The 25391-nt window shown below is 39.4% G+C and overlaps 1 protein-coding gene across 3 annotated transcripts in view; it reads left to right on the top strand.

Annotated features, from left to right (window-relative positions):
* RAPGEF4 (Rap guanine nucleotide exchange factor 4) overlaps window positions 1–25391 on the top strand; it is a 145279-nt gene that overhangs the window by 70116 nt on the left and 49772 nt on the right. For 2 of the 3 annotated variants that reach the window (XM_066189926.1, XM_066189925.1), the window contains exons 7-10: window positions 19643–19696; window positions 19993–20099; window positions 21714–21835; window positions 23293–23476. In XM_066189926.1, coding sequence (XP_066046023.1) covers window positions 19643–19696; window positions 19993–20099; window positions 21714–21835; window positions 23293–23476 — 467 coding nt within the window. The remainder of the gene's footprint in view (window positions 1–19642; window positions 19697–19992; window positions 20100–21713; window positions 21836–23292; window positions 23477–25391) is intronic. The other variant, XM_066189927.1, reaches the window with a different exon arrangement.

Raw genomic sequence — 25391 nt, 5'->3', positions numbered from 1 at the left:
AGAACCAAGTCCTTTGCAAACCATATTATCTTCCTTTCCAAGCCGTGTATAAAACAGACATCCTTCTCCCTCCCACACTGTACACATTTCTCTAGAGAGAAGCTGAGTGAGCAAATATGTGACAAATACTTGTCACCTTGTTTCACTCTGGAGGTGCTCAGACAGTCCCATGGCAAATGTGGCAGAAGAGGCTAAACGGTCCATGAATTCTAGTTTTGTTTTCTCCATATGACCACAGCTCTTTTTAATTATATTCAGTGAAAGGCAAATGTAGCAGAGGTAAACACCTGAGTATTTTGTTTACTGCATGCAAACCTCATTCCCGCAGTTTTAAACTGTGCAACTGTTACAGTGCTTACACAAAATGTCTGTTGCCCTTCATGCCCTGCAGTCTGACGAATCATCAGGGAGTTACTGGAATTCCAGGGCCAAATTCCCGGAGTTGTCGCCATCTTTTCAAAACAAAAAATCAAGACACTGGAAAACAGGGCTGTAATTCTAGATTTTACATATTTTGCTTATTTTTAGGATGATGCATGACTTCCAAAATGGCTAGTGCATCAGGGAAGGGCATTCATCCAGGGAAAGAGAAGTGTTTCCAGGACATCTTTAGACTGCTTTAGATGGCCAGAATGATACCTGTGAGGCAGGCAGCAAATACAGCTCAGAGAGCCCTGCAGACTCCTTTATAGTGTCCAGTAAGGAACCTTTTGAGATCCAGAGGAAGTTCCTCAAAATCTTTCAAATGGTAAGAAGACATTACACTCTTAGACTCTTATCTCTGAGAAAGAGGTAACATCCTCAGTAGTTCTGTTCATGATGCCTTTAGTTCAAGGTGTGTAGGTGGTGTTTTAATTTTCCAGGGAAGTTTATAACTGTAAATAATTTGCTTCAGATGAAATTTAATGTATTCCACTCTGGAAATATGAAATGGATGTTTTTCTTCTTTAGCCTGTGGTGAGTCTTTTACAAGTACTCTAATAGATGTTTTTCCATAATTGCTAATTATTTGAGTTTCATCTTCATAGCTTAATTTTTTTCTCCTGTCACATCTATTAGTTTTTGATGAGTAGCATAAGATTTTTCTTTTAATACATGCTTTGGAATTTTCTCACCATATGGGGATGTTTGGTTTTTCTAGTTCATTAAAATCTACAAAAAATATTTCTATTAGGAGAACGCAACAAAGAGATTCTTTTTACCAAATGTGAATTCATTTGCATTCAGGGTTACATTATTGCACATCATTTAATGCAATATAGCAGTTAAATTGAGCATAAAATACTGAGAGGGAGTATATTACTGTCCCCAGTTATGTTTTGGGGAATGGAAACAAAGTCAATTTAATGCTGTCTTACATAAGGGAAAATGACAGAGCGTTGGTCTTTTTAACTAGGGCAGGCCAATATCTGTACACCAGGCTCTCTCACTCTAGTTTGTGAAAACTCCCATGGGGTACAGTTGCATATGTGAGATGAATGTAACCCTAAAGCCAAAATTACAAAATCAATAATAATTTCAAATACATTTTTGGAAAAGATACAGAAGAGTACTTAGAACGCAGGGGAGGTCGGGTTCCAGCATGCAGATAGAATTGTTAGTGGTCCTGGTTCCATATATTACCAGCAGAGCTGGCAGCAGGGTTACATGATGCTTCCCACTACAGGACACTCTTCTTACAATTTGGCCACTTTTTCACTGTTTATGCTGAATTCACCATGCTGAGAGTATGCTCCTGGCTGTTTTTTAAATTGAAATGGATCAAACCTGTCTGACATTGAGCTGGAGGAAAATACATAGCACATACTAAATAGCTTTTTCCAGTTTTCCACAGGGAATCCTGTCCTTTGGACTAGAAGCTTGACTTTTGGGGCTTGTTCGTGCAGTAAGGAGCACCATTTGTGAGCCCCTAGAAAATAACCATATTGTTAAACATTGAAAAATGTCAGTCGAAACTGGCTCAGCAGAGGCTTGGTGCAGTTTCACTGCAAACTTGTGCACTCAGGCTGTGGGCATTTTATGTGCAGAATTCCCACGCTGTTCATCTTTGCTGCTGGTTTGCTTGGGCTTTCCTGCCTCAATGCTTAACCGTGTGGGGTTTCTCTCAAGGGCTTCTTTTAGTTGCTAGAGCAGTATTTTGACTGTTACAAAGCCAGACACTGACTGAAAGCCTGAGTTGTCTCCCCTTTTCTTTTAGACCTTTACTGGTACCCAAATAAGAAAAACAAATAGTCCATCTGATCTGGAGATATAAGATAGTTTGAAAGAAGAGGGTACTGGAGGAATGAGTTGTGGAGACGAAGGAATTAATACGGTTAAGGGCAGAGGACAGCCCCACTGAGAGCATCAATCTCCACTCTCTTGTGGACTGTGGTGCTGAATGCTATTTTCTGCTATCAGCAAGTGTCTTAAACTCCTTTGCAAACTGTGGATGCCTGAAAACATAGAAATGATACACAGAAAGAAGAGAAATTTATGGTTTGTAAGTTATTTATTCAAGTAGTACATAATAAAAGAATTCTAACCCTGCTAATGATCCAGGATGAAGTTTTATATTCTTTTCCTTCATGGAATCGCCATATTGCAATTTGCTGAAAGAACCCCCCCCATCCTTAAGATGCCACACAAAATTCTACTTGAAAGGAAGGCTAAAAAATTAAGTGCCTAAAAGCAGAGTATTTGAAGAATGGGGGCTGACTGGGCAGTGTTAATGAAGTCCTCTTATTTGTGTTTGTTGTGGTACAGACTTAGATTACCTGCTCACATATATTTTTGCTGTGACATACTACATTAAAACAACGTCTTTCCTCAAAGACCATGCTACCTTTCTTTTTGTACAGCTTCACCTCGGTGACTGTTTAAAATGTACAGAAGTTTGCTCCTCCTTCATGGAGGAGATACAGCCTGTAAGGAGAAAAGTGCTTTTCATCTCCATTGTACTGAGGAATCCGTGCTGAACACAGAAGACAAAAGCAGATTAAGTTGTGCAAATTCATGCAGTAATTCTTGTTACTGGGTGAAGAATACGTATTCTTTTCTGAAATCTTTCATGCTGTATTTCCATTATGTTCCCTAAATTGTCTTCAGGTTTTTATTGTGATACGGAGTTGCAGGAGCTCCCCCTTGTGCACGAAGTAATATTTGAAAAACACATGGATTGAGTTTGTGAAGCTTACAGGTTGAAATATCCCCTTTATATTTTTCATGTAATGTCTCCAAATCCTCTAGACTGGAAGCTTATTGGAAGTGATCTATTGTGAGGTATTTTGTATGCCAACACTTCTGTAGATTGTGTGGCAATACTTCTGTGAAAGTCACCTTTTCATCTATCTTCTTTCCTGGCTAATTTGATGTGGTAAAATATAGATTTCTTTACTGAATTTTCAATAAGATGTAGGTAACATGAGGATTTTTATGTATTTAAATAATTGGGGTGATGGTGAAAACAGTATTTTCCTTTTTATCAACTCTAAATGCATTTGATGCAATTATATCGTAAAGATCTTACAGTGGACAGAGACGGGCATAATTGAGAGTTAATCCTCAAAGTATTGCAATTTCAGCATTTCCAGGCAAATGAATATTCACTTATTTCGATTTTCAAGCACGTAAGTATGGCTCTGGTCGTTTGAAGGTATACTGTTTGTAAACATGACATTGCAATTCACAAGCTTCAGCCTTGAAAAACCCACACATGATGCCAATAATGATCATGTTCATTCACCATATTAGCTACTCTAGCAATAAACAGAATCATTTTACTTCTGATTTCCCTATTTCAGATTTCCCTATTTCTGATTCCAGTTTGCTTTTCCTGGATGACCATTGTCAAAAGGAAAGCTTATCTCTTAAAATATTCAGTGTCTTGTCAAATGTGAACTTTGATAGAGCATTAGCAGAATTCTAAGGGAAATGTTTCACATGCTTATGAAATTGTGAGCCAAAAAAAAAGAGAGAGAACAGGAAAGCAGGCAATGCTCTATCAAAGTGCAATCACAAGGTGTTTGTTTGAAAGTTGTAGCATCTCCAACACACACATGAAGACTGTGTTAGGGGATGACTTATTTTCTGTGTGGAGGGTTTATGTATCTGCCCAGTGATACATGTGCATTGATTTCTATTTTTCTTGGGTTGCTGCAGCTGCCAGTTCTCCTATACAATATTTGCATAGGATTAAAAAAATAATTCCCTTTTGTTTTCTGTTTTTGAAGTGATTGCATGACACTACATGCAAATATTTCTAAATAACATCTTTGTGCAGTCCTAACTGTTCCCATTAATTTTAGGGGTTACTCTGATATTTTGGCACCAGTTTCACATATATGAAAGTAATCTGACTTAGAGGTCTGTTCAAGTTCTTAATTTTGCTCTAGGTGAAAGTGCATATGGTTCAATTATTATCACAGTCTGTAGCAATTTGGCTAGTGCAGAGCTCTGCATATAGACCCTGGCATTGAGTCACATGATGACAGCTTATGGCAGGGGAGATACAGAGACAGGAGTGTGAGATGAGTAGGAGTCTGTGAAAAATACATTTTTCATATGTTAGTATAGAACTTCATCTTGAAAAATGTGAAGGTCTTTTTATGTCAGCAGAGCTCTTTAATGTAAACAAAATTGTTAGTAAGTCTGCTGACTTTCCTAAAAAGGCTTTGCATAAACTAAATTGTTGCAGAACCACGAGGGAACGTTGGGTATCTCCAGTTTCAGCCAAGCAGATGATACAGAGCTCTTGATTTCCCTTCTGAATGTCTCTGAATAGCAATACCTCAAAGGAAAGCTTGCAACATCCCATCCTCTTTTACACGAATCAGCTCCCTGATAACCTATGAAATATCTATGATCCGTGGTTTCATTGTGTACCCTGAATTCTGGAGGGCCTAATGGCAATTTCTACTGGAAATAATTTCTTCTGCTGCGCCTAATCATATGACTGAGCAGACCAATAATGGCCTAGCCAGAGTAGCCCCAGTATGAAACCTGCAGATGTGGGGGGTGGTTCTCATTTGATCTGGTACTATACAGGAACAAGTAACATTGCACTGTGGAGAAAAAGAAGAGAATCCTTGGTCCAGGTTGCTGTATATTTACCAGTGTACATGTCAAGTTAACTTAATTCTCTTCAGTGCATACTTGATTATCATCAGGGTAATCAAGTACTAACTCATCTGGCTAATCTCACAAAAGGGTTGTGGAGGTGCTTGGGGTAGCACAGGGAAGACAGTTTGGCTAAAGAGACATTTTTCCTTTCAGATTTGTCTTGCCTAGCTGAATGTGTGTTGCTATTGTAGTTTACATAAATAACCTAAATAATGGAAAAAATAACAGAAATTCCCAGAAAATACTAAAATTTGTAAAGTACTCAGTATTATGAATTATGTGTGGGACCATTTTTCCACATCACTCTCAGTTCCACTTGTCTGAGGACACAACTACCTTCTCTGCCAGTGCTGCCAGTGCTGGCAAGGCAGTCTGATAATATGTATTGTGGAATCACATTTGATGACTCTTGCTTCTTGACTGTTTCCTTTGAGATTCTGTCCCAGCCCATAAAAAACATGCACATATGCTCCATTTATCTCTTGCAGTTGAAAGGCAGGAAGAGTGGGTAATTATACTGAGGAAAAAGATAGTCCCTTTCAAGGTTCATGTCTTCAGACAAGTCAAGCGTATACAAGTAACACATTTGGCACTTACATTTGAAATAGCAAAAGGAATTTTTTTGAATCTTGTAATTATTTTCTCAAGTTTGGCAGAAAAATTGGATCAGAGATCTTAAAATCAGATTCTTTCTAGTCACTCATATTGTCTCTCACAGAGCATTTTGACTGCCTGTCCCGCAATGCATGTTGGAAATTGGTATTCCACAAAGTCAATTATAGTTCTGAGCCAGTAAGAAGTAATCAATGTGTCTGATCTGATCATTTAGCAGCATCTTTTTTTGCTTGTGTGTGGATGACAAAAATTTGAGAGGTTAATAAATAGTGGGAAAAAGCTGTCCAGTGATTTTGTTCTTTTTCTTGTGTTAGCTAGTCAGGAGCAGAAGCCTGTTGTGCTGGCTGCACACAAATAGCCCCACAAGTGTCCAGTTCGTGAGGCTCATTGAGAGCCATTCCAAGTCAGAATTGCATAGGCAGAAATGTCAGGTCTCTGTGGCAGAGCTGAAAAAGTAATTGGGACTGTTAGCACCCATGATGGTTTAGGTGAAAGTGCTGTTGAGGTATTTATGATTTATGACTTTCATTCTTTATTCTTTTTGTGAATCTCCTTCTGAAAGAAGGCTTGGCACAAGACTGTGGATGTGCTTGATCTTTGTGTACTTTATCATCACTGATGCAGCTGTCTTAAAATCAAAGGTAGCAGTTAGTGAGGAAATACAAATACATGTAGCTGAGTTGAATAGTAGAGAAATTAAAAGAATACTTAATTTAGGCTCCAAAATAAAATTTTAAAAACCCCAGCTTATTTCCAATACAGGTTGTTACATTGCTTTTAATTAGGATTACTCAGACACACATCTTAGTAAATGAAATCATATATAACCAGTTTGTTTAATAACCTTAAATATGAAGTGGATGGAGAAAAAGCTAGTAGCTTAGCAGAATTGTGATTATGTCTTCATAAACCTCCAGTACTGCTCTGTTCATCCTCACTCTTTATATAACTGACATCAAATTTAAGAATCTGAGCCTAAAGAAACACCTTCTCTTCTCTCATGCCATTCTTTCCTTGTAGCATTTGCAGAATGGCTCAGGTGGTTACTTTTCTCCCAAAGGTATTTTCTGACCTAGCCACCTTGGAGCCTCCTGAGCAGTGACTCCAGAAGCAGAGGTAGGAGAGAATGGCCATGCTATTGGAAGAAGGGGGCATCATCAGCTCCCAGAGCAAAGCACATTTGGGCCCAAGAAGAGCCATGGCTCTATGGCTGCACTTCCACAGCAGCTTCCAGTGACCTGCACCAGGGCTGCTGAGCTTTTCCTCTTCTGTGTAGCCTCTCCTATGTCTCTTCTGTCAACACTCACCTGTGTGTGCCCTCTCTTCCGTAACACTGATGCTCCTGCTTGCCTGGTGGTAAGGGAGCAGAACTGTCGGAAACCTTTTTTCTGGGCTTAACTTTCTTCAGTTCTGGGTGAAAATGAGCTTCCTGGCCAGGGTCAGCACAAGCTACAGGGATAGGGCCTGGGTTTGAGACTGCTGCGGTCTGTCTGCAGCTGTAAACGTCTGACCTCAGCACAAAGCTCTGCAGGGTGTGACAGCTATGGACTGACACTGTCTCCTGCCCCAGAGCTGGCATTTCTGCCTCCATCAGCCGCACAGGAAGCAGAGGGAGAATTGGCAGGGAATTGCTTTGTCAGGCCAGCTTGCAGCTCTCTTGCACTTCACTGCTAAATTACAAAGTGATTTCAGTCTCCTGTGTATACGATTTGTATAATGTATTCCTGTTATTTCTGTAGTACATACAGAGACAGGCAAATATTTGTTGCCCTCTCCCTTCCACCTCTCAGGTTGTCTTAAATGTGTTCAGAGCTAGTCTAGATTAGAGATTTTCAGCTTGCAGTCTTCAGGCTATTCCAAATGACAGAGAAACAAACCTGAGAAATGCCTATTGTCACTGGCTGAACAAGGTTCCTTACCTTGACTGACAAAACTGTAGGCATCCACAAGGTAAAGGAGCCTGACAACCCCCCTTCCTTTTCATTTCCCCTGATTCAGTTCAGACTCTGCTCAGTGTCAGTGTTAGCTGCTGTGCATTCCAGGACAGTGTTGGAAAACCTGTGTTGACAAAACTGTGACAGTAAGGTTTCTGGCATTCCTTGTGCTGTAAATATATAGTCCCTGCCACAGCAGTCCTGGGCCTGTGTAATAGGATGGCTCTCCTGTCTTCCCGGTCCAAACTGGGGGAGAGGAGGCCAGGGGCTACCTTGCTAGAACTCCTGAATGGTGCTTACTCTTTTCAATTACTTCAGTGTGCCAGTCAGTGTTCTTTAAATGATGTCTTTTTTGGTTTGTGCTTTTCTGCTGTGTGTTTTGGGGTAGAGAACCTGGATTTCTGCCTGAAAAGCGACCTTGTGGCAGTACAGACACTGGACAATCTGCAGTAATATTGGCCTTCAATATACTAGAAGTTTCTCAGGGCAGGATGCTTTTTCTTTTCCCCAAGACAGTCTCCTATTCAACTGTCATGGAGAAGCTGAAGATTCCTACATTATTACAGAAATCCTGGAGCTTTTTAAACACAGGTTAGCTGGGAATACTGTATGTGTATTCAGTATTTCTAGACAAACTGATTTGGATTACAGTAAGTTTCTCTGGGACAGCATTTTCACACCGTGATTTGCTTCATGTGGTGCAACAGTCGTTATCCTTTACACAACCCACTAGGAGTCAATAAAGAGTCAATTAAACCAAATAAGATTTTGAGTTTATGTTTAGAAAGTGGATGAGTGGCTGACAGATGGCAGGGACAGAATTTCAGCTGGACAAAACAATACTTCTAGCAATAATATGAAAATCAATTCCAGCATTGAAGAGAAATGGGAAAAATGGGATAAATTACAAAATACATACAATAGGTGCTCTTCCATTTCACAGGGATGGGGCTTTTTCTGCGATATCCCTAAAAGCCAGACATCACAGAATTTACACAGCTTGGGCTACACACTGAGAGAGGTAAAAAGAGGTCATCTCTTTCAGAAGCATGCTATGGTGAATTGGGATGTAAAGAGACATAGTTAGCTAGGGAAAATGTCGGGTAGATTAATTTGGCCTCTCCATACCCATCTTGGGTTAATTACTGCAGTGTTCTCTGTGCATTTGTGGAGCCAGGTTTTTTCTCAATAAAGATTCATTTAGCCACAGAAGCATCTCAGAGTATGCTTCGAAATGTCAGTCCCTCACTAGTTAATCAGGGAAGATGAGCTAAATTCAAAATAAGAAAAAATGAACAGGCTTGTTTTATATAGTAGCAAGTAGGCAGTAGCAAACTCGGAAGAAAGTTAGAAAGAGTGAAGAAGCAAATTTGCAAATATGAAATATGTACTGTTCTACAATTAAAATCATACTTCGTTGTAATTGAATTGACAGGAATTAAAAGTATTACTCTTTTACTATTTAATTGGCGAATATCTACTGTTCACACTGATGTACATTAAGTCAGTGTTTGTATTTTATTTACTGATTATTCTCAATGCATTATGGAATTAATGTGAAAAACAGCATATTGATCTGTCTTGTTCAGATCAATAATTTGATTCCAAATGCCTTTTTATCTTTTTAATCAATACAATTACTGACACTCTGTCTAAAGAAGACTGAATGAACTGATTTAATACAGCAGTTATGGTTTCATTTCATGCTAGTTAAGTGTGTGAGACCACAATTGGATTTTACCATAAAATGAGAAGAAAAGCCCTTATCCTACACAGCCTGAGAAACTTGGATGAGATAGGGTAGGTAGCATGGTTCAGCGCATCAAGACCCACCACTTTGACAAGCTTTTTGTAGACATCAAGGGAAATAAAAGTTTTGAGGAAGATAAGAAGGTTGTTTTGTGGATGTTTGTCAAAAGCAGAATGCATGTCTTTTCCACTGACACACAAATATGTAAATTAAACCAGTGCTTGAAGGTTTTTTTTATGTTTATGACAGAAGACTTAAAAACCATTGAAGTAGAGAAGTACCTGGCTGAAAGAAGAATGTTTGTGCTTTTTGTAAAATGTGTTCTGATCAAGCCATCAGTTTGGGATTTCTTTCCTCTGTTTATTTTCATATACTATAGAAACAACCATTTACCTTTTTAGGAAATATATTCCATGTAGATGGAAAACATCAATATAGATCAATAAAAATCTCCTGAGAAGTAGGACACCAGAAGGTCTTGCACTGGATATTGTTAGATTATTCCTTCTCAGTTTCATTTTTAGCAAAAAATTATTTCTGAAAAAGATGTCCACAAGAAGAAAGAGGGGTACACAGGGAAGCTAGACTTCTTCAATGTTTCTTCATTTCATTTCATATACTATCACACAATGCACTGTCCTGAACATGGAGAATAAGGAACATGAAATCACCAGAAGAAGCATAAAACAGGTTTAAATTAACTTCTCTTTCCCATTTGCCAGAGGCTTTACCTTGTTCCTTACCTCCCCCCGGGAATTCAGGGGGTTACCTTCAATGTCCTCTAGCCCTGTCTCACTTTGAAGACTCTTCCTTTCTGTGTTTGTTAAAAATGATTGTAAAGTTCCCAGCATGAATTTGTAGATACTAGACTTCCAGGATTCCAGTTGCAGCATTCGGCAGTGTTTTCAGTTGCTTATTCTCATCATTTGTTGAAGTTGTGAGTAGACACTGTTGTCCCCATTTTACCATGGAGAGGTTGAAACACTCAGAGGTGCAATGACTAGTGGGGATCACACAATACATGAACTGCTGCCACCCAGAAGGCAGTGGTCCTCTTGGCTCACTTGGGTAGTGTTTTGACTACACTGAAATCAAGAATTTTACCAGTAATATTAACAGGTTCACAATTTCACACTAAATTCACACTCCATCCAGGTTTTGGCACCCTTATGTTTGACATGAAATCACTTAACCTAAAAATTCACTGCCTCATCCTCAGAAGGCAGTTCTGGTGTCTGGATGTAACTGCAACCTAGGAGAGCCCGTCCAATCCTGTTTTCTAGACAGAGTACCTTCTGGGAGTCTTGAAGGTAGGAGATGCTTGCCAAAGTTAAAAAGGTATCTAGAAATGAGTGAGTTAAATCCTCCAGAAGCTCGTTAATCTTTAACATCCCTTCAGTTTGTCTTTTGAATAGATGCTTTGTGCCTAGAGCATACGTGAAAGACAGGCCTTAAAAACTGGTAACCTTGCTGCCTAATATTTATTGTACTTTTAAAGTCTTTGTCATCATAGGTTGTTTCTAAAGAAGTGAGTAATTTCATGTAAACATATTTTTAAAGCCATGGATACTAAAAAACAGTAGTTTGCATGAGAGACAAAAGAAATGTTTTATTCTTTTGTAGGTTAAAGAAATGCAGGAGCAGAGAAACCCTGACAACACTGGCTTGAAACTCGTTATGATAACTGTAGTCACACCTCTATCAGAATATTGGGAATGCTCGCAGCAGAGTTAGCATTTTCTGACATTTTATTCAATGCAGGCAGTGTAGTTGTAGCAGCTGTTTCATTGTAGTGGGGAGGTAGAAAAATGACGGGAAAATAAGACATCATTAGCCATGTTTTGGGGGGCTTTGTGCACTGGTCATGGCCTGTTTCAATATTCTTTTTCCCTTTGACATTCACAGTGAAATGTCATTTTTGGTAATGACTGAATCATTTTGTGTTAAAAGGAGGGACATTTATAGTTTGTCAAGGAAACATTGTAGAAGTGTTAATAATGTGAATTCAATTTAACTTTCTAAAATAAATTTGCTACACTGAATATTTGAGAATTTAAAGAACACATTTTCCTGTTTATGCCGTTTAAAAATGTAGATTACTAAAGAAAGCAATTTTAGAATGTATTTTAAAATACAACAGAGTCTTCACATTGTATTACATTTAAAGAATATAGATTTTAAACCAGTCATCATTACTCTGAATATTTTGATAGTGGCCCATTTGCTGACAGTATTCAAAGCATTTAACAAAGGTAGAAATTATTAGTATTCCTCTCTCCCAATAGGGGAAAATGAAACACGCTGTGATTAGGTGATCAGTGTAAGGTCATGCAGTCAAAAAAAACCAGAATAAACCTGGGCTGTCTTTAACCACTGGTCCTGGCAATTTTTACTGGGCCATTTTGCTTGGTTTAGATAGTTTGTAGTTAGATTATGGGAGTTTAGATTACAGGCGCTATGGCTTTATGAAACTCAGAAGATTTTTATGATTGGATTATCTTCTTCCCTAATTTTGCAAACATCCTCTGGCTATGTGTTCATCCATTCATACCTTGCCATTCTCCCCATTTTGCTGTCTACAGATGTTTGTTAAGAAACTAGAATAGTTGTCTTCTGTGAGCATGGGTGGCTTGAATATCCTTTGGTAGTACAATTTGAGACTGTCTAGACTGGTCCTTTTAAGACAAATTATCTTCTTGGGTAATTTGTCCTTTGTCAGTCGCCAAGTCCCCTACAGGCCTGGTATGAGGTCAGTCAAGGTCAGTCATTGTCAGTTTTGGACTTTTCCAGTTAGGAGATGTGAGCAGGTACTTTGCTTTTTGGCTGCCAGTGCTGTCCTGTGGAGCACAGGCAGGTTCTCCCAGCTGCTGCATATATTTGTGGGGAGAGTGAAGAGGAGAATGAATTGTTGACAGCATGATGGGAGTGATGATTCATTTCTATTTCCACTTTTTTTGTCTTCTGAAGTGGTGTGGTGAATCTCTCCGTATGGGCCATTCATCTAAGAGTTGGATTTGATGATCCTTGAGGGTTCTGTCCAACTCAGAATATTCTGTGATGAGCTCTGTGATTAAATGTGACTGTCTGGGTGAGACCCAGAGCTCAGTCCTGGTACCATGTCCCAACCATCGAAAGTCCCCACGGCAGGGAGTGTGTGCCAAGGTTTCTTATGGACCGTGCACCTTTGGGGGTTAGAGGTCATAGATTGTTTCCTGATGACAAGCACTGGTCACTGCATCAGCATATTCTACATAGGGCTACTCCAGAGATCCAGTGTAGGTTAATATAGTCACAGAGCACAGAGTACTCGGTGTAGGAAGGCACCCACAAGGATCATAAAGTCCAGCTCCTAAGTGAATGGCCCATATGGAGATTGGCCTGCAACCTTGATGTTATTAGCACCATGCTCTGGCCAGCTGGGCTAATCTCAGGGGAATTCCTACAATATTGATTACATTTTCCTTCAGATGTTGACAAAAATGTGTTCCAAATGACCTTTTTATGGATGAGATCTTTGGTCAGCTGTTTCTGTCATATTCAGCAATCTGCATTCAATAAAAGTGTATTGTTTCCCCTGTAGTATCCTAGCAGAGGTTGGTGCAGTCTGCATAGACAGTCTTTCACTGTAGCTGGAAGTAGGACCAATGGAGTTAACTTCAAGATACTCTATCCAAGACTGCTTTCCAGCTGAAAATGCACTCCAAAAGCTGTATGCTCAGCTTTATCCCTGTTACATAGTTATTCTGTAGTGCTGGAAATAATGGCCTGTATTGGAAAAAGAGTCATCTCTATACCATCTTTGGAACTCTAATCTCTGCATTTGGTCTGAAGCAACACAAAATAGATGACATTACTAAAAGCTTGAGAAGGAATGATGAGAGTAAAAGTGGGAGGTGTTGTGTGGGAGGGCAGTGGGGACTCTGGCTAGTTGTCAGCTGTATCCTACTGACTGGCTATGATTTTGCCATTATTGTGGGAATGGGGTTTATTTGTATGTTTTATTTCTTCCCATGTGTACCACAATAGGGCACTAGAAGTCTTCTGGGAGATGTACATAAAGACATTCAAAAATGGCAGTCAAAATGTCACTCATCAGAAGGCATCGGGGGTGATTTGGAACCAGTAAGAGCTACAGATGCTCTGCTCCATGAAATACATGTAGAAGAATCAGATGCCATGGGCCTGGCTCAAAATTCATCGAGTCAATTAGGGACTTCCTAGTTATTTCAGTGGGATTTGGATTAGACCATAAATCACCAATAGTGGTAAATACTGAGGATGTGAAACAAACAGACCTCTTAGTGATGTGGCTGTTGCTGCTGACACCTTTCAACGTGTGTGGCTTTTGTCCTTTGTTTGTTCTGGCTCCCCCTGCCAGCCTGCAGGAAAACAGATGTCACTTGCAGTTCTTTTCAGTTCCCCAGTGGAAAATCAGTTGAAAGGGATCAACAGTAGTGCACAGGTTTATCTGATCACCCTGGTAACATGCTGTGGTTAACTCCAATCAATACCTAAACTTGTTCTTTGTTCAGAGATGAGCTACACTGAGGTCAAGTGAAAAAAAGAGTGATTCATTGACTTCCACTTTATTTCATCTTAGTTCTTTTCAATACACATATCCTACGTTTGCATTTGAGAGTAGTAAATTAAGTCCCCGTCATCACTGATTTTAGAGATCCAAATTGCTGTAGATCTAAAGCATTCGTTCATGTGTAAAGGCTCAGAAACATCCCTTTACAGCTATTTAACAAGGGGAATAGAAAAATCCATTTTTCTAAGAGATGTTCTTGGATTTTATTTAGCAGATTCAAATAAGTTGACAAATACAGATCTCATGGTAGGTCACTATTGTTGTTGTTCATTTTATTATTTATTTGTCTGCATATTGCTCAGTGATGTAAGAAACACCAACATAAAGACAGGCCTTGCCCTGTAGTTTGAAATCTAAGGCCTATTTCTCCACAGATTAAATGTGTGCATAAAATTATACACATGAATAGTCCTATTTAAATCTGTGGTATTGCTCTCATGCATAAATATTTGAATCTTGAAAGGAATGGAGGCTAAAATTATTACTTTCTCTGCTTCACCCCAGTTTAAATAGGGAGTTTTGTGATTGGCTTTGTGAAGGGTTTGTTTGAATGGCTCAAATGTGAATTCATAAATGTACAGATAGGGAGTTGGTCAGCGTTAATGCTAAAAGCCTTTTTACCACAGTTTCTCATAATAGTTTTCTGCTTTTCCCTACCAACACCAGCACCTGTCCCTTCTCCACCCTCCAGGCCCATATAACCTCTTGCCCTACAGGGAAGATCAGCAGGTCATAGCGAACTGAGTGTGTGGCATTGCTGTGTTGCTTTATCTCACACTGAAGGAAAGCTAAGGGCAGATACGCTGGTCAGTCCTGTGGCCAGGAGATGAATAATAGTTTGTAAACTATTGTAATTGACTTGATATCTGAGTTCTTTGCCTGATAACTTTTCCCTTATTCAGAAGTCCTGAAAAAATGGGATCAAGGACATCAGTGCCACATGTATGTGCTTTAGTCTCATTAATTCTCCAAAGATCCCAGGATATGTTAAGAAGTCAATTAAACACTCTCCTCACTCTCTGCTGTTTTACAGGGAGAGCTACTTCTCTTTTTTTAAAGTGCTTTCTAAGCAAATCTTAATGGAAGATCCAGGATTGTAAAGATTCACAAAACAATTCTTGGCCTTTAGTCAAGCTGTGACTGTCCCTTACAGAATGTTTGGGGTTTTTTTTTTCTGGAAAGTTGTTGCTGGAACCGTATATCTCCTATTAACTAACGGATGTTACATTTCTCTGCCTTTGGAATATGTCTTGCCTTTCTATAGCGAACTCAGTCCAAGCCCTGTGTTTCCATTTATTGCATTTCAGTTAATCTTTAGTGCAGCCAGAGCTCACTATAGCAGCTTTGAAAGGCTGTAACTTTGGGGCCTCTTCGCTGGGCATGTCTTTTAGATGATGATGGCATTGTCCCTCAGGAGGAGTGACTGTCTGGGGCTCGATGCCCTAGGAGCTCTGCTACTGATTGCCTCTTAAAGCACCGCCCTGTGGCCGAACTGGTTTTAGGCTTGTAAAGGTGTCCTGAAAATAGCGCAGCACCATGTAGTGAGGCTGAAAAAGCACTGAGTCCGTCCCCAAGCCCCATGCACACTGTAGCAGTATCACTCCTGACAGATTCCTTGTGTATCCTCCCAAAGATGGAGGAACCAGACCTCTCTGGTAATCTGCCAGTATTCACTGTCCACACTGCAAGGAAAGCTTCAGCAATGCCTAAACTGAATCTTTCTTCCAGCAATTTAAATTATTTCCAGATCTCTGCGTGATGGACTAGGCCACTTCTTTCTCCTTTTCAAAGGCCTTTTAAATCTGAAGACTTTTTATCACACCTCTGCTAAGATTTGCCTTTCCCTTAGCTCAACAACTTTGATTATTTATGCTGTGCTTTCTGATTATTCTTGTTGCTTTCCTCTAAATTCTGTCTAGTTGGTTTAGATGCTTTTGGAGTAAAGTGGGCAAATGAGACACAGTGTTTTACATTAGGTCTTACCTGGGCTGACTAAAGAAGCACATCATTATGTATCTAATTTATTACTACCTTCCAGCACAGTATTTGTTGCTTTCACACAAGTATGGCATTGGTTATTCAGTTGTGTTTAATATTTAAAACATTCTAAACCTTTTTTCCTTTTCTGTGGTACTGCACTGAGACACTTGTTCCCTACCCTGTCTTTATTTAGCTGATTCTGCCTGCTTCAGAAAAGTCATCATCGCTCTGTGTTGCATAAAAGCATCATTTTTTAGACCAGTGGTACAGCTGTTTCATATTGTCAATTTATTCTGCAATGTATGTGCAATGCCTGCCATCCTGAAGTCTCCTACAGAATCAATAAAGGTGTATTCTGCTTCATCCCATGTTCATATTTAATATTATCAGATGTGATATATTCTTGAACGCTGCTTTTAGAACAGATCACTGGTATGACTGCCAGTTTGACTTTGCTTCACTGGTAATTGCTTTCAAAATGCACTTTTCCAACTGACTTTGCACCTATTTTGTAAGAATTTAATCTGCCTTTTGCAGAAGAGAATATCTGATGAGAAAGTGCTAAAGCCTTACTAAAGGGCTGAAAATCTACGGTTTCTTGTCTAATCTATCAGTGTTGCTACTTGATCGTGAAAAGAAATTAGATCAGTGTGGCACGACCTGTTCTTGGTTAATATACGTCACATATGACTCATCTCCCTGTTCTTTTCCAGGTGCTTACAAATGGACTTTTTCTAGGAAGATGTTAAGCTGACATCTGTATTTTTTCAACTTCTCCTTTTCCATATTTCTGTCTTCAGCTGCCTTCCTTAGACCCCAAGAGTGGCTGTTGATGGTTCTGAGATGGATGCAGCCCCCTTTAAGTTTCTCCAACCTCTTCAAGTTTCCTGCATTTCCTGCAAATTCTACAAAGCCAATCTGAAAACAGCTAGTTTATGGTTTTGGGTTTTTTTCAAGGTTGAGATTTTACTCCTGTCACTCTACTGCTTAGGACATTGACCATCTCTCTGCCACTGATCTTTCTAATGAACATTGATTAAAAAGAAATCAAAAGTCAAAAACAAATCAAAAGTCAAATCAAAAGCCTTCTTGGATCATCTGTAAATAGATTTCCCTCTGTTAAACAGCAGCTCAGCACTGTTTGTTTGTTTTCTTTGTTTTACTACTAATGTACTTGTGGAATATTTTCTTACTTCTTGACATTTCTTGGCAGGTCTGTCTCATTTAATACCTTTGCTTTTCTAATTCTGTCCTTTGTTATTCAATTTTTATTTGCTTTCTCTAGGCCCCCTACTTTCTCCTTTCTGTGTATTTCCTTCTTGTGTGTCAGTGAAGAGCTCTTTCTTTAGCTGAGTCTTTACTTCACCTTCTAGTTAAATTCTAGTGTATATTATATGTATGATTAATACTGTTTCTTTAAGTAGCTGCCAGTTCCCATTAACTCCTTTTACCTCACATTTGTTCCCCCATGACCTACTCCAGGAATATAGCTATCAGTATTCTGTTTTTATGGAAACTTTTCTTCCTAGTCCATTGTGTCTGCTTTGATGCTCTTTCTTCCTTCTGTAAAGTTCTGACACTGGATCATTTCACGATCACCTTCACCTAAGTTACGTTCTATCTTTGCAGCTGATCTTTCTGTATTGGTCAGGATGTAGGTGAACAAGCCTTCCTGCTGCTTTCTGCAGATTCTTGTGCTGTGTCTTAGCTTTCAGCTTGGTTTTTTTCTGTACTTTTGGGTTGAATCAGATTTCTTCCAAATGCTGTCTTATATTCTGTTTTGATTACGTTGGGAGATTTATTGAAAAATCTTCATCGATGTTCAATTTTTCATCTGTTAGTTTATGCATTTTTGTTAAAACTTAATTGAAACTCCTAAGAACAAAAATGTGCATTTGTTTTCACCTGTCTACTGCTCTGAAAATCTCCTATATTTTTTGTCTTACACATTTTATCTCTCCTCTAAGTATATTCCTAACTAGAATTAAAATCTGGAAGCTAGATTGAGTATATTGTACCTTTTTGAGATGGTTATTCATTGGTTTCGTTTTCATTGGAGACATATTTGAAAAGATTTTTGCTATTCTTTGCATATGTTAACTGCAAATATAGACTATCTAGAGCAGATTCCACACAGTTCCAGAAACCAAGAAGGATGTGCTACTGCTCTTCTGGCTGGACAGAAATGTTTGGAACGTAAATGAGTTTATGAAAAATTGTTGACTTATTAAATGAGAAAAATCAGGAACCCTATTTTAATTTTATTGATATGCCTTTACAGAGACTTCTGGTAAGGTATAAATAGAAACAAAAAACTTTGTATTGGTTTCTTTATACAGGCCTCTATGTTAAGATTATTGATTTCTGTCATATGCTTCCCTCATTTTCCCCTTCCCAGCTGACCCATAGTTTCCTGTTGCATTCTGAGCTCTTAGCACTATTTGATAACTCCAAGGACTTTGTCATGTCATTAAAATCCCGTGGGAGCTAATGGGCAGATGCCCAGTTAAAGGAAACCAGTACCTGGCAACCCAGAAGTACATGGTTCATGTTTCACCATACTCCTGCCCTGGCTGTCTTGGCTTTGCCCTAGGGGTGTGAGGGGGCCGTGGCTGCTGTGGGCCAAGCTGCAGAGTCTTGCCCTTGTGGGAGGGCTCTGCTCAGGCTGATCTGCTGTCAGCACGCCCTGAGCGCCAGCCAAAGTCAGCCCTTGTGCCGTGTCTCCTGACAGTGCGCACTCAAAGTGAATTTGGTCCGTGCTGTTAACTACCAGGACCAACAAAGCCAAAGGTCTTCCCATCATTCTCAGGTGTCTGCTGAAGTTTGGTTTTGTTCTCCTTTGTCTCCATTTCTACTGTCCTTTAACCTTCCACTTTCCTTTTTCGTCTGTGTTGTGCCATGTGCTCCCTGTCTCCCTCTTTCACCTGTTTGTTATGTGCCTGTTTTCCCATTTCTCTCATCCCCTTCTCTCCTTCTCCCCTGTAGAGCCCCAATGGTCTTCCCTTTCACTCTTCCCTTTGTAGAACCAAGCCACTTGCTTTGTTCTTTTCTTTTTCCTTCACCTTGGACCTTGTGAAGGTCCTTGCCTGGGTCCCTGTGAGTGGCCTGCATGCCCGTGCATTTCAGAGAGTGGCTATAAAAGGGTTGCCAGCTCAGTCTGATGATAATTTAGAAAACACAGATAGTGGAAGAAGAGCTCTCTCTCCATCCCTGTTTCTTCTGCTGTGTTGTAAAGGAGAAAAGAGCTGAACAGGAAAAGGTGCTGAAGGGGGAGAGTTTCGGGGGGGGCGAGGGGGGCGGTGAATGGCAAAGCAGAGGTGTGTGTGGGAACGCTGTTGTGCAGGAGGAAGAGCTAACTGCACCTGTGTATGCTCAGATCTGGTGTGACGTTTGGCCATTGCCTATTTCATTAGTACTTCACAAAGTTTAGCACAGATTTGTTATTCATCTTCACATGTCATGTCACTGTTTTAATTTGCTGAGCCTCAACAACCAAGTTTGCCTTTAGGATGTCTTCAGAAGCTTTTGATATATTTGTATCTCCTGGGCAGACCTTGGACTTCTACATTATTCTTTGTTATTGCAGCTTTTTTGTTTGTTTTTTTACTTTAGTCTTTATTTTATTTTTCTGGATAATCTTAAAAAATTATTTAATTTCATTTTATTTTTCAGACACCTCTTATTGATCCTCACATCCCACATCATCCTACTAAAACCATTACACAGGTAATAGAACATAGGTGTGCTGTAGAGCCAGTTCAGTAGACAAATGGAAATAACTATTTCCAACAGTGTGATAGGAATCAGCTGAAGTGATGCTTTCTGTTAGATGTTAGAAGTATGTGAAACTTAAAATCCCAAATGTATACTACATTGCTCTGCAAAAATAAGCCTTTGTGCAAGTGGACTTTTAATTCAGGGAAAAGAGCATTTGTGTTTTATTTTGCAGAAAGCAGTACAGAGATTCCAGAAAGTTTAAAATCTGTGTCTTGGTCTCTTTTTTTTTCTCCGTGATCGCCAAGGTTCCTTCAGAAAAGATCCTTAGAGCTGGAAAGATTTTGCGGAATACAATTCTGTCCAGAGCTCCTCACATGATAAGAGATCGTAAATACCATCTGAAGACTTACAGGTGTGTGAGCTGATTGTATAGAGGTCTCTGAATTTTTATGCCTGCCATTCTCTGATTTGTCATTTATGCCTTACCATACTTGCGGGTCTCAAGAGGTCTGAAATTATTCTGTGATGCTATTTGAGCTGGATGTTATGCAGTCTTTAATGGGCCTGGTAAATCCTTTCTGAAGTAATTTGACTGGAAATTGAGTCTGTGATTGTGAACAGAGCATTCATATACAAAAACTCTTCCAAAGTTAATAGCATAGTTAGCTGGAATATTCTGTGTAGTACCAAGTTAAAATGTAGATTCTGTTCTCTTTGTATATCAGTAAGAGATAATAGAAAAGTTCATTAATATATTATGTTTCTGTACTGATTGCTGCAGCAGTCTTGCTCACTGTGGCATTCTGAAAATTCACAGAACGTGAATGGTAAGAAACATTCCTGATGCACATTTGCTGCTCTGTTTATAAATTTTTTTTCAGTGTGTTGCCAGGCTCTCTTATCTTCCTGCTGGTGGCAGCACAGTCTTGCTGAAGTGGGATAACAATGGCACTTGTAGAATAGAAATCAGCCTGCAAGGTGTCAGATTCTACCTACTATTGGCTTAAGAACAGTCAGTTTGTTTTAGCGTCTTTAAATCAAATACCTAGTACATTATTCAGAGTGCTTTTAAGTAAAAATTATTTTTAAATCTCTGAGTGTGTCTTTTTCTAAATAGTAGATCAATATGTTGCTGATCTTCATTTTAAATAAATGCATTGATTTTCCATATTTCAGCCCAAAATGTATTTAATACACAAAGGTGTTTGGCACTTGGGAGTTGTTTTGAGAATATGTTGTGATATAACTTTGCTGATTGTTCTAGAAGAACAAAGGAGAATATATGATAAATGAAGAGCAGTGGTGGTCAAAACAACTGCCCCATTTTGTCTTACACATAACTGGGAAAACTCTTGCTGTTCTGCTGAGCTAGGGAGTGTTACAATAAGGAATTTTACTAAGTGAACATGTGGCTTTTTGCTTTTTTAACCACTTTGGGTGTTCTCCAGAACTTGAGACCTGCTGTTGTCTGCCTCTGGGTCAGTCAGGAGGTGAAAGATGACCAAGACCTCGCATGAGAGAGCCTCAGGAGCACTGTACCAAAACCAGTGTCTCCAAATACAGTGTGACAGAAGTTTGGTTACAAATGCAGAACACCCTCATAGCACTCAGTCTTCCTGTGGAGGCTGCATTGGCATAACTTTTACTGTATTAAATGACTCTTTTCGTGCAAGATTCTGAAAAGCATGAGGCTTTTGGTACCCCATGGTATACAGAGGTTTCTTTTGAAAACTGGGTTGGAGGTTGTCGCACTGGTGCTACAGGCTTTGTACCAGATGTCACGGGCTCGAGTTGATTCTCTGAACTCTGCATTTTCCAAAACACTTGTTTGGCTAAGGTGATCCTCTCAAAACTGAATGCCTTCACTGGTCTTTCAAGTATATGCATGTAGATGGTGACATGGGGTTTTCTGCAGGGAGCTTTGACTAAGTCTATACAGAGTTTAAGATATCACTGTTGGCAATCACTTTGTGCAGCTTCTCTCTTGGCTAGCTTCCTTTTAAATTCCTGTCTATCTGTCCTTCAGGCAATGCTGTGTGGGGACCGAACTAGTTGACTGGATGATGCAACAAAGTCCTTGTGTCCATTTGCGAACCCAGGCTGTTGGCATGTGGCAAGTACTGCTGGAAGAAGGTGTTCTTAACCATGGTAAGATAAAGAAAATCAGTATTTTGACTAAAATATTGGCAGTGTGTGACATCAACACCTCTGTCGTTTTTTTTCATGAAAAGGAAAGGGATCATGAGCCCAAAAGAAATGCCACAGAGCAGCCTGTTCATTCATAAGTATAACACACAGGCAGTATTATTTGAATCTTTCTACTAGTATACTTTTTTACCTTAATAAGAGCATATTGCATCATAAATGAACAATTTATAATGATAACTCTAATTATACTTAGGACTACACTGGCTTGTTCTTATATTGTTAGAACTGGGTAGTATTCAGCCCAAAACCAAGGGACGTATTACCATACATAAAGCTAACCTTCATCAAAGATTTACAGTATTTAGAAGTGAATGTGAGTATCTGTGTTTGCTCGGTTCCATCGTTTTGGAATGATTTCCATTGGTTTTGGAGGGGTTCCCAAATTCAGCACACCAGATACTCCAGTGCAGAAATCTGGGATTTTATGTTAGCTTTCTGATTGCATTTTACATTGAATTTCAGTTTCCATTTGGCAGGATTTAGTTAGTAACAGGATATTTCAGCCCACAAAAGGGTGGGTTTCTACAGTGATTTTCATATTTGAAGCTTTGCACATACATTTTTATTAAATGTAGAAGAGCAGCTGTGTTACAGTAAGCTTGCATTTATCATCGGTTGTGCTTCCCATATCCCAGAGAGAAATTTCCATACTGGGAAGGCAGATTGTTTCCACTTCTCCCTTACCATAAGGGCTCTAACTTGAATTCCTGCCACACATTCCCTTGAACTCTCAGGGGCAGTCTATTGCAAGCTGCGTCACTGTATCTAACTCAGCGCATCACTCTGACTTGCTTGGAAGACCAAGGGTTTGTCCTTTGCAATATCGTAACGTTACTTTAGAGGTCTTCTCTCGGCAGTTCTTCCATTAAGTTATTCCACCAGGACACAGGTCAATGAACTTGCTCCGGGATTATACCTTGATGATACTCATTTCTGCTACATCATAAGGAGTTTCGTTGCTTTTGCTACCTTTTTTCAGCCTGTCTAAATGTGTAGAGCGAAGTGTTTGTGCTAGAGAATGCCTCTTAGAAATTCATAGTGTAACCCTTTTCTCCAGTGTAGTTTGTTTGATTAAATGAAACAGTTTGAAACAATAAGAAAACAAAACTAATAAGAAAAACTGCCACATGTGCACACACATGGAGGTATACACACCTCCAACAGACTTATATTGAAACCTTTTGGAAAGTATTTGTAGTACACAATTTACAAGTGTACCCTTCAAGCTACATAACTTGGACATACATGAGAAATAGTTTCATGCTCTTACAGTTTTTCTATAGCTTTCTTTCCCTTCTTAAATACTCTGTCTGTAATAAACACGATACTACGCAGATTTCTACAAGGTTTGCTTTGTTGAGGAGCATTCAGTATTTGATGTGTTATGTTGTTTTCAGTGGACCAGGAACACCACTTTCAAGACAAATATTTATTTTATCGATTTTTGGATGACGAGCATGAAGATGCCCCTTTGCCAACTGAGGAAGAGAGGAAGGAGTGTGATGAGGAGCTGCAGGATACTATGCTGCTTCTGTCTCAGATTGGGCCAGATGCTCATATGAGGATGATTCTCAGGAAACCGTAAGCAGAATAATGAATTAATATTATGGATCTTCCTTGTGACATGGAAACAAGAAAAACCTACATTTATCATGAGCTTTTTTTAGCCAGCTTTATAGTGACTTCAAAGCAACCAGTATAAACTCTGTTTGACCCGCTGTTGAAGGCAAGCATTTAGCAGGTAGGGTTTAGTGGTCACGGCAGACATATTTTACTGCTAATTAAGCACACTGAGAATAAGGAATAACTTAAGCTCACCTTCACTGAAGATTTACTTGTAGGGGCCATTCAAGACAGGCAAGTACACAGGGCTGGATCCTGCTACTTTGAGGCCATTGGCAAAGTTTATCTTTGCTATGGGACAGGATTGGGCCCTGCCTATTGTTCCCTGTGAGAACATTTTTCAGAGTAAAAGATTTTTGAGTCACATAACCCAAGTGCTTCTTGCTGTTCTGTTTCCATCTGTATCCTTTCCCAGCTCCATTCTTGTTTAGATCATAAGCTCATTTCGACAGCACTTTTCCAAAAACTTGCTAAAAGCATTGAATTTCAAAAAGTGCCATCAAACACTTGTGCTTGTAAAAGCAGGAAACACGGCCATGCAGCAATAATTTTGAAATAAACATTCTATTTCTTCTCCTTGTTAGAGTTCTAGTCAACATAACCAAAGGAGCACTCGCTCCCAGTAACACAAAATACGTGGACAAGCCAGACTGAGAGCAATTCTATACTCCTTAGGGAGTCATGGAATTGAGGTCTTGTTTCCTCCCAGACGTGTCCTGTGCCTTTTCCACTGAGGAGCAAAAGTGAGCTTTTGCACCTCTGTGCAGAGAGCAGTCAGACACTGAGCAATGCTGTGTGTGCTGGGACCCTGCTCCTCTGCACTCCCTCCTTTGCCTCAGGCCAACTGAGCAGGTCATCTCTAGTACAGTTTCTCTTTCAGTTTTCATGGGTTTTGGCTGCCGACTACATTTGCTTTCTGTCACGACTTCCAGAACAGTTAAGTGTAAGTTTACACTAGCAGGATAAACATTGATTATCATCTGGACTGCTGACAGAGAGCTGAAAGGCTGGAAGGATGCTATGGAAAGTACTGCTCTTCTCTCTGTGTTGTCATTTGCACAGCATCACCTGAAAGAATGCTAATAGGAGATTTTTCATGGAATATGGTGAGGAGAAAGAGGTTTTCTCAAGACAGATTCATCTGACATCTTTCCCTGTCCCTGAAAGTGCTTATTGTTGCAGCCCTTTGCTCACTGAAGTAAGCTTGTACTGCCAGGGACCATATTAAATACTGTTCTGATATTCAGTTTACATACGTAATGATTTTGTTAGTTGAAAATCCTCTCTGAAATGAGCTGCAGAAAAGCTGCTGTTAAAATCTCCATGAATCCTCACAGTCCTGCTAGTTTTGACTAGACACTGTTAAAGCTGCCAAAAGTTCAAAGGAATTGTCAAGGCTTCAAGAGATGCTGACTCTAGCTGACCTGAGCAGGACCCACAATTTTCAAACCAACACAGCTGCATTTTATAACAGTAACCATTTCCAGAGAGGTTGCAGAACCCAGATAATTACTCTGAAAGAAATAAGACAATATTCTTTGATGAGAAGATTACTTTGAGAATTTGATTGTATAATGAAGCTGTTGCTTTGAAAGGTACTTTCTATTGTTCGAAATCTGAAAATCTCTAACAAAAAGTGTCACTTGTTTTGACAGCCAACTTAAAAAATTCTCTGTTTATTACATTAACTGCAGCATTTTAACTGTCAAACTGTGAAAGAATGTTCTATAGTTTAAAAAACAGAATAGAGCTCAGGGAAATTTTTGGCAGGCTCTTGTTGCTATTGTATTTTTTTTTTTCCTTTGGAAACACATATACTGCATGTGAAAATAGCTTTTTGTGAAGTAGCAAACACAGCTCTCTGCTCCTTATA

The sequence above is a fragment of the Chamaea fasciata genome, unplaced genomic scaffold (genome assembly GCF_029207755.1).
Source record: "Chamaea fasciata isolate MVZ Bird 193981 ecotype frontalis unplaced genomic scaffold, bChaFas1.0.hap1 SCAF_8, whole genome shotgun sequence".
NCBI classification, from domain to species: domain Eukaryota; kingdom Metazoa; phylum Chordata; class Aves; order Passeriformes; family Sylviidae; genus Chamaea; species Chamaea fasciata.
This window is presented reverse-complemented; position numbering and strand designations above follow the sequence as displayed.